The 16,427-nt window shown below is 40.5% G+C and overlaps 1 protein-coding gene across 1 annotated transcript in view; it reads left to right on the forward strand.

Annotated features, from left to right (window-relative positions):
* camsap2 (calmodulin regulated spectrin associated protein family member 2) overlaps nucleotides 1-12,383 on the forward strand; it is a 50,369-nt gene extending 37,986 nt beyond the window's left edge. Inside the window, exons 8-18 of the mRNA XM_022746974.1 lie at nucleotides 368-464; nucleotides 668-764; nucleotides 952-983; nucleotides 1,098-1,167; nucleotides 1,375-3,505; nucleotides 4,883-5,019; nucleotides 5,539-5,762; nucleotides 6,443-6,515; nucleotides 8,330-8,445; nucleotides 8,960-9,078; nucleotides 9,738-12,383. Coding sequence (XP_022602695.1) covers nucleotides 368-464; nucleotides 668-764; nucleotides 952-983; nucleotides 1,098-1,167; nucleotides 1,375-3,505; nucleotides 4,883-5,019; nucleotides 5,539-5,762; nucleotides 6,443-6,515; nucleotides 8,330-8,445; nucleotides 8,960-9,078; nucleotides 9,738-10,043 — 3,402 coding nt within the window. The 3' untranslated portion in view covers nucleotides 10,044-12,383. The remainder of the gene's footprint in view (nucleotides 1-367; nucleotides 465-667; nucleotides 765-951; nucleotides 984-1,097; nucleotides 1,168-1,374; nucleotides 3,506-4,882; nucleotides 5,020-5,538; nucleotides 5,763-6,442; nucleotides 6,516-8,329; nucleotides 8,446-8,959; nucleotides 9,079-9,737) is intronic.
* The last annotated feature ends 4,044 nt before the right edge of the window (nucleotides 12,384-16,427 follow it).

Here is a 16,427-nt window from a genome sequence, read left to right on the forward strand (position 1 = left end):
GCGATATTTCCATTCAAAAGAACCTCACTCATTTGAGAAAATATCTTTGCTATATTCCCTTGTACATCACTGGACTGTAGTTTGAGCTATGAAGCATCTTTCTCTTATGAGGATACTCATGAAATGGAGTAAGATTGGTGAATTATTTATATGCAAAGTGGAAATACAATAAGCACTGGTATCTGCAGGGGGTCAACAGAGACACCTGCTGGAGAAATAGGTACACTGCAATTGTATGACAGTCGATATTATGAATAAAGTGACAATTGGATACAGGGAATCTAAGGTATTTAAGGTATCTTTGAGCCGAGTGATTGAATACAACCCATGTTTTTTATGTTATTCTTGTTTGATTTTTTCCCCCCAGAATAACTATCTGGTGTTCATGGCAGAGCTGTTTTGTTGGTTTGAGGTGGTCAAGCCGTCTTTTGTGAAACCAAGAACGCTGGGCAACGAAGGCACAGGCAAGTCTTAAAAGCTCTGATCTTCCAGTAGCATTCATAGTAGCAATAGCAACAACAGTATCATGCATAGAGAGAGTGGTGGTAAGTGCATGTTCCTGTATTCTATATGTGACACACATAAAGCAAAGTGATCAAGGAGAAAATGAGGTACAGTGTTATGTTGCTGTCCAGTTTGATAATTCGTCTCTGTTGTATCACCTCAGATCCCTCTTCCTTGTTGAAGAGTATTCCAGCCATTCCCATCTCCAAGGCAACTAAGAGAAGCTTCATGGAAAGATCCCCCAGTCCTGAAAGACCCAGGTATGTTAGTTGAAATTATGATACTCAGTGTGAAACTTTGTAACATGAATTCTGTGTTATATACTGTGTGTACTTCTAAAAGTGCATCCTTGTATCCTTATCTGGATAAATGAAAGCTAAAAAGGACAATAAAAGTATATATTACAATTTATATAATGTCTGTCATTTTCTTACTCTCATTCTCCAGTTTGCCCCTCCGACCCCAGCCTAGAAACTCAGGTAATTCTTTTTTTTACCCAAATTGTACTGTAAGGTATAAATATCAAACTATGATTACCCGTGGGTACAATAACCTCTGTTTTGAATTTTACTTTGCTTACTTGTGTCCCACAGGAGAGATTAAGAGGTCAACCTCAATGTCCTTTGTTGATGGCAATCTCGGCACCTGGCCTAAAGAGAAAAGGTTTGCAATATTGCTGTCCTGTTCATGTGCTGCTCATTTAAAATATCCAAATCCCCAAGAGAATTAATCATCCCATGGGGATTAAGAAAAGCGTATTGTGATGTTGCCAAACCAGACTCTTTCCTCAAATAACCTTTTCAAATTTGTTAGCAAAAAAAAAAGCGCCTGTTGATGAAATTACAGTTTCTTTTTTGTTTTTCTGTTAAGATCTGGGCCTTATGGAGTGTCTTTTGACATCCCCTTTGACAAAGAGGACTCTGCTCCTGCACCTCTTTCCTCCACACGTGGCATGGTCAGGTCTGTCAGCACCGATGACGGTTCTGGTTTCAAGGTCCACCACCTGCCCCGTGGAATGAAGCGCAACTTATCTTTCCAGCCAGTGAATGGTCAGAGTATTGGTATTGAGGAGGAGGGCTGCCCAGACAGCCTAGCTGGTATGGAGCCTGGCAGGCAAGCTTATCCCAACGGACATGGGAGTGTCATGGCAACAACTCCCTCCATGGAGGAGGCCCTGCAGATTATCCATAGTCCTAGCAGGCCCCCAGTGGAGGGCATCAACAACGGTTTCTTCCTGCACAGTCAGGACCATGCGGCTACTGTTGGTGGCTTAGAGCCAGTGTCAGAGGTGGACTCCAAAGGACCTCTGAGCACCACAGACACCACAGAGGTGGACACTGGGATCCATATTCGAACAGAGGACATGCTAGATGAGGATTCCTCTCTGAAAGACTGCTCTGTGAACATGGAGCTGGATATGGATACGCCAAGCCCTTGCCCGAGCAGCCAGAGCAAATCCCCCACAGGAGTGAAGTTGACCAGCTTTGCTGAACAGAAACTGAAGAAGATCAATCCATCAGCGCCAGACTCAGGGAGGGGCAGCAGCAGCTCCCTCAAGACCACTCCTGAGGGCTCTGAGTTTGGCCTCCCATTATCTGTCTCCTGGGCCCCAACCCCTGAGCACAGCCCCATCCATCAACAAACCAAATCGCCCCTTACTGCACAAGCATCACCAACACCTGTCCAGCTTCCACCCAATGACCCTGCTCAGGTCATGGCTACAGAGATGGTACAGCTGAGGATGAGGCTGGAGGAGAAACGGAAAGCCATTGAAGCACAGAAGAAGAAAGTGGAGGCTGCTTTTACAAGACATCGGCAAAAGATGGGTCACTCTGCGTTTCTCAATGTGGTAAAGAGAAAAGGGGATGGGGCTGCCAGTGGAGAGGAAGGAGGGAAAACTGAGGGAGAAGGCAAGGCAGCAAGCACAAGTCCTGTCTTTAAATTTGGAAGGAGCAAAGCAGACACACCTGATGGGGCAGAACAAAGCAACACAGCCTCCTGTTGGACAAAGTCACCCGTTGCAGGAGAGGAGGGTGGACAAAGTCCCGCTCAGTTAACTGAGGTGGACCTCACAGAGTATACACGTTCTATTGAGAAGCTCAACCACTCATTAGCATTCCTCCAGACTGAGATGCAGCGACTGGCTCAGCAGCAGGAAGTCATCATGGCCATGAGGGAGCAACAACATCAGCAGGCGTGGGTCATCCCTCCTCCACATACAAACCCCTCACCGCAAAAACACAGTCGAGCCGGAGCTGTTACTCGATCCTCAGGACCCTCCTCTCCTGCTGACTCCCCTCGTTCCACCCACCGCTCTCCAACCAGCATCAAACGAAAATCTGCCTCCTTCCACTCGCGTAATCCCCGCACTGCTCGTCCCACCGAGCTCAAGCTAGCCCCCTACAATCGAGTCCTAACCGCCCCGCAATCTGTCGATAGCATCCCAAGGCTGCGTCGATTTTCTCCCTGCCAGCCTTTGGCAAGTTCCTTCGTTTACATGGGAGAGAAACCAGCAACCGCCAATCCGGAGACAGTAGCTCCAGATGGAGATAAAAACAAGGAGATTGATTCCCTCTTTTCCCCAGAGAGGGACCTTGCCAGTGTATGTGTAGCCAGCTCCCCCCCCAGCTCCCCCACCCAGCAGAACAAAAGAGGGAAAACAGAAGTAGATTCAAATGCCAAAACCCAGGAAACAGAGGCTCACAACCAATCCAAGATCACTGCCGCTCACAAATCAGTTGTAGATGTCAAACCTACCATAGAGTCATCATTCCCTGAGGTACTGGCCCACCCTGTGGTGGAAACCTTCACACTGACACCCACAGAGATCCCTCCCCAGCCAGAAGCTTCAGGCCAAGCAAAGAGCAGCTTGATTGAGGTTCCTCTTTCAGTCGTGAAACCACTGGAGGACCTGACCCTTGATGATGGTTTGGAGATGCAGCAGGGAAATGCAGAAGGCCTGGATGAGGAGCAGAAGATGTGTCGTGGTTTCTTCTTCAAGGTAGGCTGTTGTTTCAGACAATGTCTTTCACCGTATTACATGAAGAATGTTTGGACTTTCCTTCATTTCATTTCAGCCCATTATCTACACTTTGTAGCGGCTTCTCTTTTTAAAACAGATAAAAAGAAGGATTTGCTCAAAGGCCAAATGTGTAATGTTCAAAAATGAGTACAGTCACTCAAGAGAGTTGAATAACAGCAGCAGAGAGTAATAACACCAGCAAGTAAGATCACCAGTCATTAAAAAAAAACAAAAAAAAACATGTGTAATTAAACATTAATAAAAACATAAAGCCAACAGCATAAACTTTAAAATGTAGTGGTGAAGATCTGGAAAAGAAGCAATTATACATTTGAACCTCGGGCAGCCATGTTTGTTTTTATCAGGAAACGCTGTTGTTCCTAATATGAGATGGTGAATTGTTCCGGAAACAAGCCAGCTTGAGGACAGTGTTATCTTTCCATTTATGGGTTGTAAGATGTCTTGCTATCTGCAGTCTGGGCTTCGATTTAGGTCAGAAAACTGGGGCTGTTGTGAATAATTCAGGCACAGCTGTGGAAATGTGGGGTTGGAGAAGTGTTAAACTGAATAGATTGTGAGGGTGGATACCAAGGGACGAACAATGAAGATGTTCACATGAAATAAAAATCTAGATGAAACTGATTTATATCATATCATATTCTATGATATAGCAGGCCGGCTGGTATACCTACTCTATGTTGGGAAAAACTGAATTCCAATTGAGTTTCTTATTGTAGGGCCATAGTAAAAAAACACGATTTGACATTAATAATAGATTCCGAGTCTGTATAAGATGTCAATATTTTACAAACCATGTTTTCAATAGTCTGCTGCTCTCTTGCTTTAGTCAAGGTTCATGCAAACTATCTTAAGTGCAGTGAGATGTGGCCATAAATATCCATGAAATAAGGGAAATGCTGTTTTTCTTTTCTTATATATACTCAATACATCAATTGCAATATATGTTTAAGTGTAAAAAAATAAATAAAAGAATGTCTAGCCCAGAGAAAAATCCTCTACTCTGTTGCCAGCCTTTTTACTGTCTCATTTAATTATACAAAGAAGTTGACCTTTCACACCAACAGTTCAGGTTTTGGAATTATCTCATTTATTATCTCATTTATTATATTAGAGCAGATGAATAAAATGATTTAAGGAGTATCAGACTGTAATAACACTCAACATTCAGCCTCTTGATCTACAGCATGTCACAACTATAGAAGGTCTATTTTCCTCAATAAACTGCAGATAAAACAGTTACTTTATTAACTGATAATTAATTGACCCTGAATTCTTATTCTGCGTAGAACACCATTTACCTGAAGCAGTATAGGGTGACTGACTTTGTTTGCTCAGGAGGACGGAAAGGCTGAGGAGAACATGGCTCAGAAGAGAGCGGCGCTGCTGGAGAAAAGGATGAGGAGGGAGAAGGAGAGCCAGCAGAGGAAGATGCAGCAGGAGGCTGAGCTGGAGCAAAAGAAAGAGGAAGCTCGGTATGTTGACACATCTGGAGAGAAAGTCCGTACACATTCTCAGAACACACAAGTATGGAAACACACTGTTGTGTGCTCTTTAGCCTTGGAAGGGGAAAATGAATTTATTCAAGCAGATTACTATTAAATGAATGTCCTATATTAGAAATATTTTTTGACACTAATATTAGTGTAATACAAATACGTATCATTTTATATATCTGTATATTAATCTGCCGGTTATTTTGCAATCTATGCAGTCCCAAGATGACATCCTCAAATTGCTTGTTTTGTCCAACTAACAGTGAAAACCAGGAGATATTTGATTTAATGTCACGGAAGACAAAGAAAAGTAACACGTTTGAGAAGCTGCAACCAGAAAATTTTTTGTCATTTTACACTTGACATGAAATTACTCAGTGTTTATTTTATTTTATTTTTCCAGTGTATAACCGTATATAATTCATAAACTATAAACACATGCAGTATTTCTTATCACTGCTCTGACTCTGTTTCCATCCGTCTGGTCTGTCTGTTCAGACTGAAAGCAGAGGAGGAGCGTCTCAGGAAGGAGGAGGACAAGGCCAGGAGGGAGTTCATCAAACAGGAATACCTCAGGAGAAAGCAGCTGAAACTGATGGAGGACATGGACACCGTCATTAAACCTCGACCAGCCGGTGGCGCCAAGCAGAGGAGGGGCAGGCCAAAGTCCATCCACCGTGACAGCATGGACTCCCCCAAAACCCCTGTCAGAGCTGCCACAGGTAACCATGGGAATGACCTCCAGTCAGAGAGGTCAAGGTCATCCCATCTGTCGAATCTGTGTGTCTTGCTGCCACTCTGCTTTGTGCCACCTGAAAACATCTTATACAACCAGCTAGTCTTTTTTATTACATTCCTGATGTGTCAGTTTTTCTTGTTTTATGAATCTAATTAGGCCAGTTTAAGCTTTCAACTGGAAGAACTGTGACATTTGCATTGATATTTGCATTGATATATCATACATTAGATAAATTGATCCTAATCGATATTATATATAATAGGAAATAATAACAAGCAACAGTCTTTTTCTGTTGTATGGAATACAAAAGGTGCAAAATAATACAGTAGGGCTTCAAATTTAACACTGCGACAAACTCAAGGAGCAATGTAGCACTAACATGTTTTTTTCTTGTGTTCTTTTATGTAAATTTAATAATTCATTATATAATATGCATTTATACATATTTAACCATGTATTGTAAGTTGTGACCATATCAGTTTTGTGTGTGTGTTTTATCAATGTGAGAATTCATTGCTACATTGCTGTGTAAAGGGGTTGGCACAAAACACAGTGGCCATAACATAGTGGTCTCGTGATCATTCGTGGTGTCGGTGTAATCGTGTCGTGCTGTGCCACATCTCATTGTCTCACATCCAGGTTCACGCCAACGTGTCTTTTCAGTCTCCAGCTTGTCCCTTGCTTCCCTCAACCTGGGAGACAGCGACAGCGTTCAATCTGAGAAGAGAACACCAAGGTGAGATGTTTTTAATATACTAAGTCTCTGAGTGCTGGTGGAACACTGGTGTCAAATGCAATAAACCAAACGCAATAAGAAACTTTTTAATCCAAACTCAAAGTTTGATGATTCTTGGGTTTTATTCACTTTTGGATACACAACCCTGATTCATTCAGGAATACAGCGGTGGGATATGTTTAGTTAAAAGTATGAAAATAAGAAAAGCTCAGCTGATTGGGTGGTGCCATCAATTAGACTGGACATATAATGTTGTTAAACTTCATGTGAAACCTGAGAGTATCTGACGAACTTTGATCTTGGAGTGATTTTTAACATAAGTCTTTAACAGTTTATTCTTCATGTGCAGTAATGGTGACATTTACTGACCTCTCCAGACTAACTCCAGTCCTCAGGTCTAACATTTCTCCTGTATTCTTCCTATGTTCCTTTCTTACTACTTTCTTTCCTGCTCTTTCACACATGTCAGAAGTGCTAGTTTAGCCTCTGGCAGTCTCCTCCACTTTCTGAGCTCTCCTAAACTGAGAAGGAGAAGGTTAGTTTCTGCCCCTCAGTTTAACATTAAGATGCTTCACGCTGTCCTGAGCACAATCCTATGCTGAAACCCTGTCCCCTCACTGGGTTTTATTAAGGATTGAATAGCACTTATAATAAAAGCAACATCTCTCTTTTATGACTGACTTCAAAGCACTGGTCTAATGCTATGCTTTTACCAGCATTGCCATCACAAAACATTAACTTCTCTTTTTCCACTTCACCACCCTTCTGCTGTGCCTCCCACACCAATTTACACTCCTCCACTTCTTTCTTTCAAAGTAAATTGTTTAACTTTGTTAAGAGCCACTACATCACCAGTCCTGTAGAATACACCCTGCATAAAACACCCATCTTATCAAGTCATTCAACAATATATTTTGTCTTAAAATCACCCAGTAGGTATTGAAGATAGTTACTTCTCTCAAACTGTTCTGGAAACATATCAAGATATATTGAATCCAAATTTGACTTGTATATCCTATTGGAAGATTTTGCCTTTTTGAGAAACTAAAGAAAACTAAATGACTTGTTAATGTGGGCAGCTTATGTTCCCAAAAAAGCACCACAAACACTTGTGAGCAAGGGTTGGCTTTAGTTGCTCTTACTGTACAATTGCCCTGCTCATGGACTTTTACATAATTACATATAATTAGAGCAGTGTATTTTGAATGAATTATAATCCCAGTGGAATAGTGGTCGTCACTCTGTATATTGGTAAATCACTTGTTGCCAGTGTACAGAGGGGACACACCATGCAGTTGCCGTCCACAAAAGCAGAGCAAGTAAACGCCAAGTGCTGCACTGTAATTGATTGACCTCTTTTACTGACCTTCAATGCACCAGACTGCTTCACATCACTGCACTCACTGCCTGTGCTTGCAAGCTTTGCTGCTTTAGTAGTTACTGTAAGGCTCTACAACTAAACCAAGCCCAAACTCAAACTGTGTGCTTAAATAGTACGCATAGTTTCCGCCACAGCAAAGGATAAATCTATGCAAATATGATGTAGACAGGGTGGGGAAATGACACCAGTCAACAGTCAAATTCCACTGGTTTACAATGGCTGGGTTGAATCATGTTTGGAGATGGCTCTGTATTTAAAAAAACATCTAGTTGGCTTATGAATAGCACAGTTTTTTCCTGCCCTGCCTACAGTATAATTTGCTGAGTGTTCAGGAGCAGCACCCATGCAGAAAGGTGAACTAATTGTGTGTGTGTGTGTGTGTGTGTGTGTGCGTGCGTGTGCGTGTGTGTGTGTGTGTGTGTGTGTGTTCTAGGCCTGACTCTGCAGATGGCTTCCTGTCCCCGAGTCGCTCCAGCAGCAGGAATGGAGAGAAGGACTGGGAAAATGGATCCACAACCTCCTCTGTGACATCCAACACAGAGTACACTGGTAGGTCATTTAACACATTAACACATTTCCTCCACAGAATATCTTTTATATGCAAATTTTAAAATCAAATAATCAAATATTTATAACATAAGGAATGCTAAATGCCAACATTATAGCTAATGTTTTGGAATAACATGATAGAGTTTAGGGTTTAATTTAATTCTTCTTGGGTCATTTTTATCGTTAGCTTAGTTTTTATTCTAATACTGAAGGCCTTTTTTTTTAAAAATGTCTACTACTTCATATCCACAGTATTCTTGGCATGGTTTCCTCTCCGTGTAATCCAGAATTTTCTGTTGTGTGAACAATTCTTTGTGCTGTGAATGCTGCATTCGTAGCTCATATTCCTATGTCACACTGACCGATAACACTGAAAAATGCTGCCAGTTAAAATCCTCATACATGATTTATCAAAAGAAAGAGCAAAACGAGGGAGGGATTTCCTTTGAAATAAGTGGAATGGTTGCCATGACAACAGCCTCATCCTGACATTCTCTCCCCTGTTCTCATTCAGGACCGAAGCTCTACAAAGAACCCAGTGCCAAGTCTAACAAGCACATCATCCAGAATGCTCTGGCCCACTGCTGCCTCGCAGGCAAGGTCAATGAGGGGCAAAAGAACAAGATCCTGGAGGTAACAGCATGGAGCTTTTAACATATTGTTTTATATACTGTAGAGGTCAAGTTGTCCTGGTGGCTTTATTGATAATTCACACCACGTGCCCTCAACACTTTGAGGTTTAAAATCTCTTTTTCCTGTCTGGTTTTACTGGCATGAAACAAATGCACATGAGTGTGACAAATGTTCTACTGTAAATTGCAATTATTCAAATAATGGTGGAGTTGTTCTATAATAAAAGAGTGACTAGAATTAATTTGTGAATGAAAACAGTATTTAGGTTCAAAGGAAAAACACAGCAGAGTGGTGAGTAATGATAGGACCTTGTTGTACTGATGGAATTAGTGATGTGGAAATGTACATTATATTTAATTTGTCAATACAGGCAAACATGGAGGAAGACTGACTTTGCATTAAACTGGGAACAGGAGAAATTAGAAATAAAGCCTGGTCAAAATAAAAGATCTTGTTCATTCACTGTTTGAGAATTTACAGTAAGAGGGTTTCATAGTGATTTACAAAGGTCCACCAAGGAAACCTCACATACAAAAAAAAAATTGTTAAGTCACATGGATGTCCATTCAGAGACTTTATTTTCTATCTTTTTTTTGTCCCTTTAGTATACATGGCCTCCATACTGTATCTAATGAGCTTCTCTCCCCTGACCTTAACAGGAAATGGAGAAATCAGAAGCCAACAACTTCTTAGTGTTGTTCCGTGATGCCGGCTGCCAGTTCCGCTCCCTCTACACTTACTGCCCCGAGACGGAAGAGATCAACAAGCTGACAGGTATTGGCCCCAAGAGCATCACACGCAAGATGATCGATGGCCTGTACAAGTACAACTCGGACAAGAAGCAATTTAGTCAGATACCAGCCAAGACCATGTCGGCCAGTGTGGACGCGGTGACGATCCACAACCACCTCTGGCAAACCAAGAAGCCAGCCACCCCTAAAAAAGTAGTGCCTGCCCTGTCCTAATGGAACTTGTTACCCCAAACATCACCATTTCCCCCTCGAATGGAACATACCCATTTCAATTTGCACTTCATTGTACATATCCATAAAGATTCAAACACCTGCAATGCCAATTAGATGAATGCATATATGTTTTTTTCATGTTTGTTTTTCCTCTCATTGCATTCCTGTCCTTCTTTTTTCTCCTTACTCTGGACCGGACATGATAGGACTCAAAGATTAGGAGCAACTGGAATGTATGCCACTGTTGAAGAATGATGTAAATGCTTATCACTTCTGTGTTTCTAGAGACTGTCACGTTTAAGTCAGTTCACGAAGGCATGTATGAGTGTTCTTCTTGTTTCCTATGTGCCAAACGTCAAAAAAAAGAGACAGTATGAATGCTAGGACATTTTACTCGGTACAGTGAAGCACTGAATGTTTTTAATTCATGTACAGATTGATTTTTGTTTGCATTATCCTGTTGATGTGTGGCCTTATGCTTGTTTTGTTTTAGCGTGTGCGAGTGCAATGAGATGGTTGTAAAGCAGCGTATATACTGAGGCTCTTTTTGTATTTGGAGGAACACGTTTTTTCTTCATCTCCGTGGGTAAAACAGTTTGTATATTAAGGTACGTAAAAACTACAGAGGGCCAAAAAACTAATTGCATACAGCTAGGATTAGCCACATGGTACACGTGTGTTCAGCTCAACAAAGCCAAGCGGTTTCAGCTTTTTCAGAACTCTTTTTGAGAAGGTGATTTTAAAGAATGCAGGACGTTACTCTAGGTCACTGGTTCTCAACCTCTGGGTCTGGACACCTTCAGAAGATTTGAGCTATAATATACAATGTGTGAAAAACATATTTCTGATATACAAATATGCTATCATGTTATTGTGATACATTTCTTTTTTCTCGTAAGTAGTTGAAACTTTAAAACCTAAACCAATAATTAAGTAAAACTAACCCTTGTTGCATCAGAGTTGACCTGGTGGTTTGTTGGCACTCACAGCGGGGCTTTACATGGAGGCATTGCTTCAGACAAAAAGGTTGAGAACCAGTGTTGTAGATCACTTTGCTGCTGGTTCACAGCAGGTTTGTGAACAAATAAAAACACCTCAGTATTATTTCTTCCGTATTTTGAAATGCTGCCCACTGCACCATGTAGAAACTTTGCAGTATATTAAGATAATGCACAATCACACACTCAGCCACTGGTATCAGGAACATGACTAAAATCCAAGACATAATGACACCTAAGACGCATTTCTCTTTATATCTATATCAGGATTCAAAATGAAATTGTTGTGCTAGTACTCTCTTGACAGTATTCAATTCAAGATTACACACTACTCATCTTAATAATGTCTGCACTCATAAAGCTTTAAGGCACTTCAGGTCCATCAAGCACCAAAATGTAGTTGACATAGTGCACACACAAAGTCTAGATTTCTGATTAGTTAAAAATCAGTTGCTCTGTTATTAAAGAAGCCAGTCATGCATCAGTGAGTTACTGTCTGACTCATGAAAAATGGCCACACTGTTACAAAATGGCTGTTATTTTCAACACATCTGTGCATCAGTTGTTCTTTTGTCACACAAATGTGTGTTATCCCAAACTAAACATTATCTGAGTGTGTATTAGCAGCATCTGTCGCATATAAATGGAACACGTCCATCCAGGCCAGGTTAGATTTCTTTGTTTTTCCTATTATTGGGAGAATGAATCTCACAGAATAATGCATGGCAGAATGGGCAGATCCTTGTTGCTGCATACGGGTAAGAGACTCGCTACAGGGTTTCATTGGTGTCAGCAACATGTTCCTTTTGCCACAGAATGTCAAGTCAACACCATTCGAAGGTATGATTTCCAACAAATCAAATCTGCCAACATGGTGCTTTGCTTTCAACTGGGGGGGGGTATTTATGACCAAAAGAGAGCATATACATGTCTTTGAAAATGTAAAACAATATGACAAAGTGAAGAAGTTTCTTTGTTGTTTATTGAAAGGATTTGTCCACAGAAAGCTCTGTCCACCTGCTTTTGGCTGTTTAAGGCCAAGGGAAAAGATTATTTAAAGTGTAATGATATTGTACAGTGTGTTCATGTGCGCTCATACCTATTACTATGATGACCTTGTTTTGTTTGTCAGACACTGTGCTGTCATTCAACATATTGCTGAACATGTAGTTTAATTTTTGTTTTTGTTTTTTTCCTTTTCGCATTTAATAAACTTAAGCATGGCCTCAGCATTTATATGGTATTAACTGTAAAACAAAATGTCTACTTTAAAAGGAGGGAAAGTGATAGATAGATAGATTGATAGGTTGATAGGTAGGTAGATAGATAGATAGATAGATAGATAGATAGATAGATAGATAGATAGATAGATAGATACTTTAGTAAGCAGGGTTGATATGAATTTATGGTTTTATTTTGTATTGATTTATAGAAAATTATGAAGGAGGTGTTTTACAGAGGACACTTCATATCAAAGCTTTTGTGTGAGGCAACATAATCGAACAATTCAAGGTGTGTAACCTCAATCTTATCCTTACTGATCTAGAGAAAATTTTAAGACATCAAGGCTACTAATAACCCTATTGTTTACAAGCTTGAAATGCATAACTGTGTATTATCTACATACAAATTGAAAAATACTTCTATCCTGAGAAAAGAGTGGGACCCAAAACTGAGGATTGGGATACCACACAGCTGAGTTTAGTAGAGGTAAATTCGTCTGAATATTATTTGTGTGAACAAATTGACAATCAGTGAGTAAATGTGTAATCTATCAATATAAAACGAGTTCCACAAATACAAGAAATAGATTTGTAAAATGTAGATTTGCAAATATAACATGGATCTGCAAATACACAAACAAATTCCATGAATAAAAACATATCTGTGAATACATTGAATATATTTAGAAATAAATTAAAAGCATTTGTGAATATCTTCCAAACATTTATAGCTTTCAAAGACATTTGTGAATCAATTTTCTATTTGTGAAGCGAAAAAGCATTTGTGGATCTCAGGTCTACGCTTGTAGATTTGCATTTTAGTTTTGAGACAAACTTTCGGTCAGTCTGCATGAAAATCGACTTGTGTCAGTCGGCTACTTTCGGAAAACACGTGCTCGCATGCTGACGACGCCATTTCTGCTCTTCAGAATAAGAGCACGCAGTCTTCTACGAGCTGTTTTATTTCCCCAAATAATCAGCGAAAAGTAACGTACACTACGTTAACGGTGTGAAATGACATGGTTATGGTTAAGACCTGGTCTTTGATAGTATGGCTGTTGGTGTTTACATTTGTTTTGTTAAGAATGACGTATTACAATGTTAATTTTCGTTGTTAATATGTAGGCTAAGCTAACGTTAACTACTAAATCGGCACCTGTTGCCATGGCGACAGTAAACATTCATGTTGCAGAATGAGGGAACGAAAACACTGTGTTGCTGATGAAGATGCATTTCATACCCATCCAACCTGTAAAGAGATAACTGGTGTAATTTCTTTATTGTAATCATTCAGTCCATTTGCTGTTGACAGCACAATTGGTATTTTCTACATGTAGGCTATAATCCTGTACAGTCACTGGAACAGCCAATAAATCTCTCTCTTCTAGGTGGTAATAGTAAGGAATGTCATAATGCACAATCTATACTAAATAAGTGAAAGGTTACAATGTTCATTTATTTATCATTTGACACAGGGTTGCATAACAAGATGAGACTCCACCATAAAAAAATGTTTTATTTATATGACATCTTATGTATTCAGTCATTTACTGTATATTATTTTTGTTTTGGTGAGTAGCATAATGGGAGCGACAACTAGCACTTCTTCATATACAACGTTATAGTAAATATACGAGTAAATATGGCATGAATAAATAAAGATAATAAACATACATAATAACACTGTTAATGTTGAGACTTTAGACTCAGTGTCATGTTTTAGAAAAGATGTTTACTCAGAATGAATGAATGAAAAATCCCTATACTTTCATTCAATTTGTGAAATACAAAGGTTTGTATTTGCCTATTTTACATTCAGGCCAGTAGATGTCCCAAGCATGAAACATCAAGAAATGAACATTTTCACAAAGAATGCTGTCAGACTTACCTCCAGTACCAGGCAGTTGATTTCTTCAAGCTAACAGGATATAAACGCCTGGGACTGTACACGAAGTCATGTTTCAGTTCACGATGGTGGTGTTTAGCGTCCGTGTAAAGCAGAAATGGCGCGCCAGTCTGTAGAAGCAGCCAGTTAAGCTCTAGTTAGGTTTCTCCCTGCATGCCTCATTTCCTGTTCACCTTACTTCCGATGTTGTCACAGGTATGAAAAGTTTATGTGTTTGTTTGTTCCCCAGTTTACTTTTCTTATGCTGCTGTTATTCATGTCATCCTGGAAAATACTCGGCCGGGCCTTAGCCGAGAAATTCGACTGAAGTGCGGTCCGACTGGCTGCCGGAGTCCAACAACCCACTACCAGGCTTAGGTACACCACACGTGTCGGACTCGGCCCATTACCAGTTCTGACATCCAGGATGGCTTGTATTCATTTCCTGCCGTTTTCCCCATGCCAGTCCTTCCCTTGGATGCGGGATAGAAACTGATTACATGACTGCTCTTTTATTAAATTACACATTTACACAACATGAGTACTCACACTCTCATGGACACATTTCTGCCACCGCTGATTTTAATTACAAATCCAGTTACTAATTTTTGTAGTAAAGTGAACGGATGCACTATTTTACACGGTTGCTTTTTTAATAAAACAATTTAGAAAATGATTTAGTCACGGTACCCACCACTATAGTTACAACCTACCTACCTTTTTAATTTCCCTCTACATCATTTGAAAGTTTATCTTTGCCATGCAGTGGGTGTGACAACCACAGGGCGTCATCGCTGCAGTTGATTGGTGGTTTTGCGGCTTGCGTCCGCATGGCAACGGCGAGCTGTGTACAAGAATTAAGGCAGAAAGGAGCTTTCTTGAGAAGGATTTCAACATCCAAACAACAGTTTCTGTCTTTTTCTCCGTCGATACTGTTAGATTTGGAGACTGCAGACGGCGCGGAGTGGCTTTAATGCGGCGTGTTGTTTGCGCAGACTGACAGGTGAGGAGTAGACACGGATTCACGGTGGCGTGTTAGCCCGGAGTGTAGTCTTGCATGATGTCCTGTACATTTAGAGGGAAAATGAATGACATTGCTGAATGCTGTTGTCCTGCATGTGTGTTTAACATTGAGCGGCTGTGTGTGTGTCTGTGAGAGTGTGCGCTATGTGCTGTCATGTTCAAGTAAACAAGGTGTGTCTGAGCGCAGCAGAAGTGCTGAGGCTGTCAGGTTTGGGCCGCAGACCTGCTGTCACATCCAGAGCTGGATGTTGTGTCTGTGTGCGGCGACTAACAGGGCGGTGTCACCGGCTGCTCTGCCTCCAGCACGGACACCTGGAGGCATCACTGCTCGTCTCAGCCTTTTTACATAGACACAGCGAGTGATTCATGCATAATGGAGAGCCCTTCATGGCTTACTGTAGCTGCCTATATGATGTCCCAGTGTTTAACCATTAATCGGCCGACTCTTAAGGACTGCATCCTTAAATATTTGTCGAGTATCATACCAAAACTGTTCACTATATTGGAGTATTATGGCGAGATTAAACAAAACACCAAGTGCAATAATGCTATATGGATCCTACTGCACCCTATAGAACAATTAAATCTAGTAAGGACACTTTAAATTTAATATCAAACTCACAAACACACTTGAAGTCATTACAGGAGTATTATAGAAATACTATAATTTGGTGATGCAAAGTACCGAGGAGTACCGTTAACTCACTTAAACCTCACTGTTGGAACATGCAGACATAAGCTGCTGTAGAAATGTAGTCAATCACGTCAATGTTGTTATTGAGCAGAAGAGTAGAAACACTAGAAGTCCCTGTAGGAATATTACAGTAATTGATCCACAGTGTGGTCCTCAGTGTATAAGCCAGTGGGCATTGGTGTTGAAATAAAAGTCAGCATGAGTATCCGTCAATGTTCATGTCGTTAGCATTGATCTGAAACTGTTAAACTGCATGGGTACTCACACCACTGGTTTCACACATCTGCACCCACATAATGAAAGGTCATGCTGTATATTAAGTGCTGTATGTTTTTACATTTTAACAGTATTTGTCAGCAGAACATCTCAAATAACAGATTGACAGATTGCATGTTAATAATGATCTGTGGTTTATGCAATTTGACAACAAATCAACTTTGTCTTTATTTTTGGCTGTAACATCAATTTAACGAATGTAGACAGCATTGTCCCTAAATAGTGGAAATGTACAGTAATTTTAGAATGAAAGTCTTTGAACTGAGGTTATGAACCATAAAAATA

This window comes from Seriola dumerili, unplaced genomic scaffold (genome assembly GCF_002260705.1).
Source record: "Seriola dumerili isolate Sdu_G_001 unplaced genomic scaffold, Sdu_1.0 BDQW01000002.1, whole genome shotgun sequence".
In the NCBI taxonomy this organism is placed as follows: Eukaryota; Metazoa; Chordata; class Actinopteri; order Carangiformes; family Carangidae; genus Seriola; species Seriola dumerili.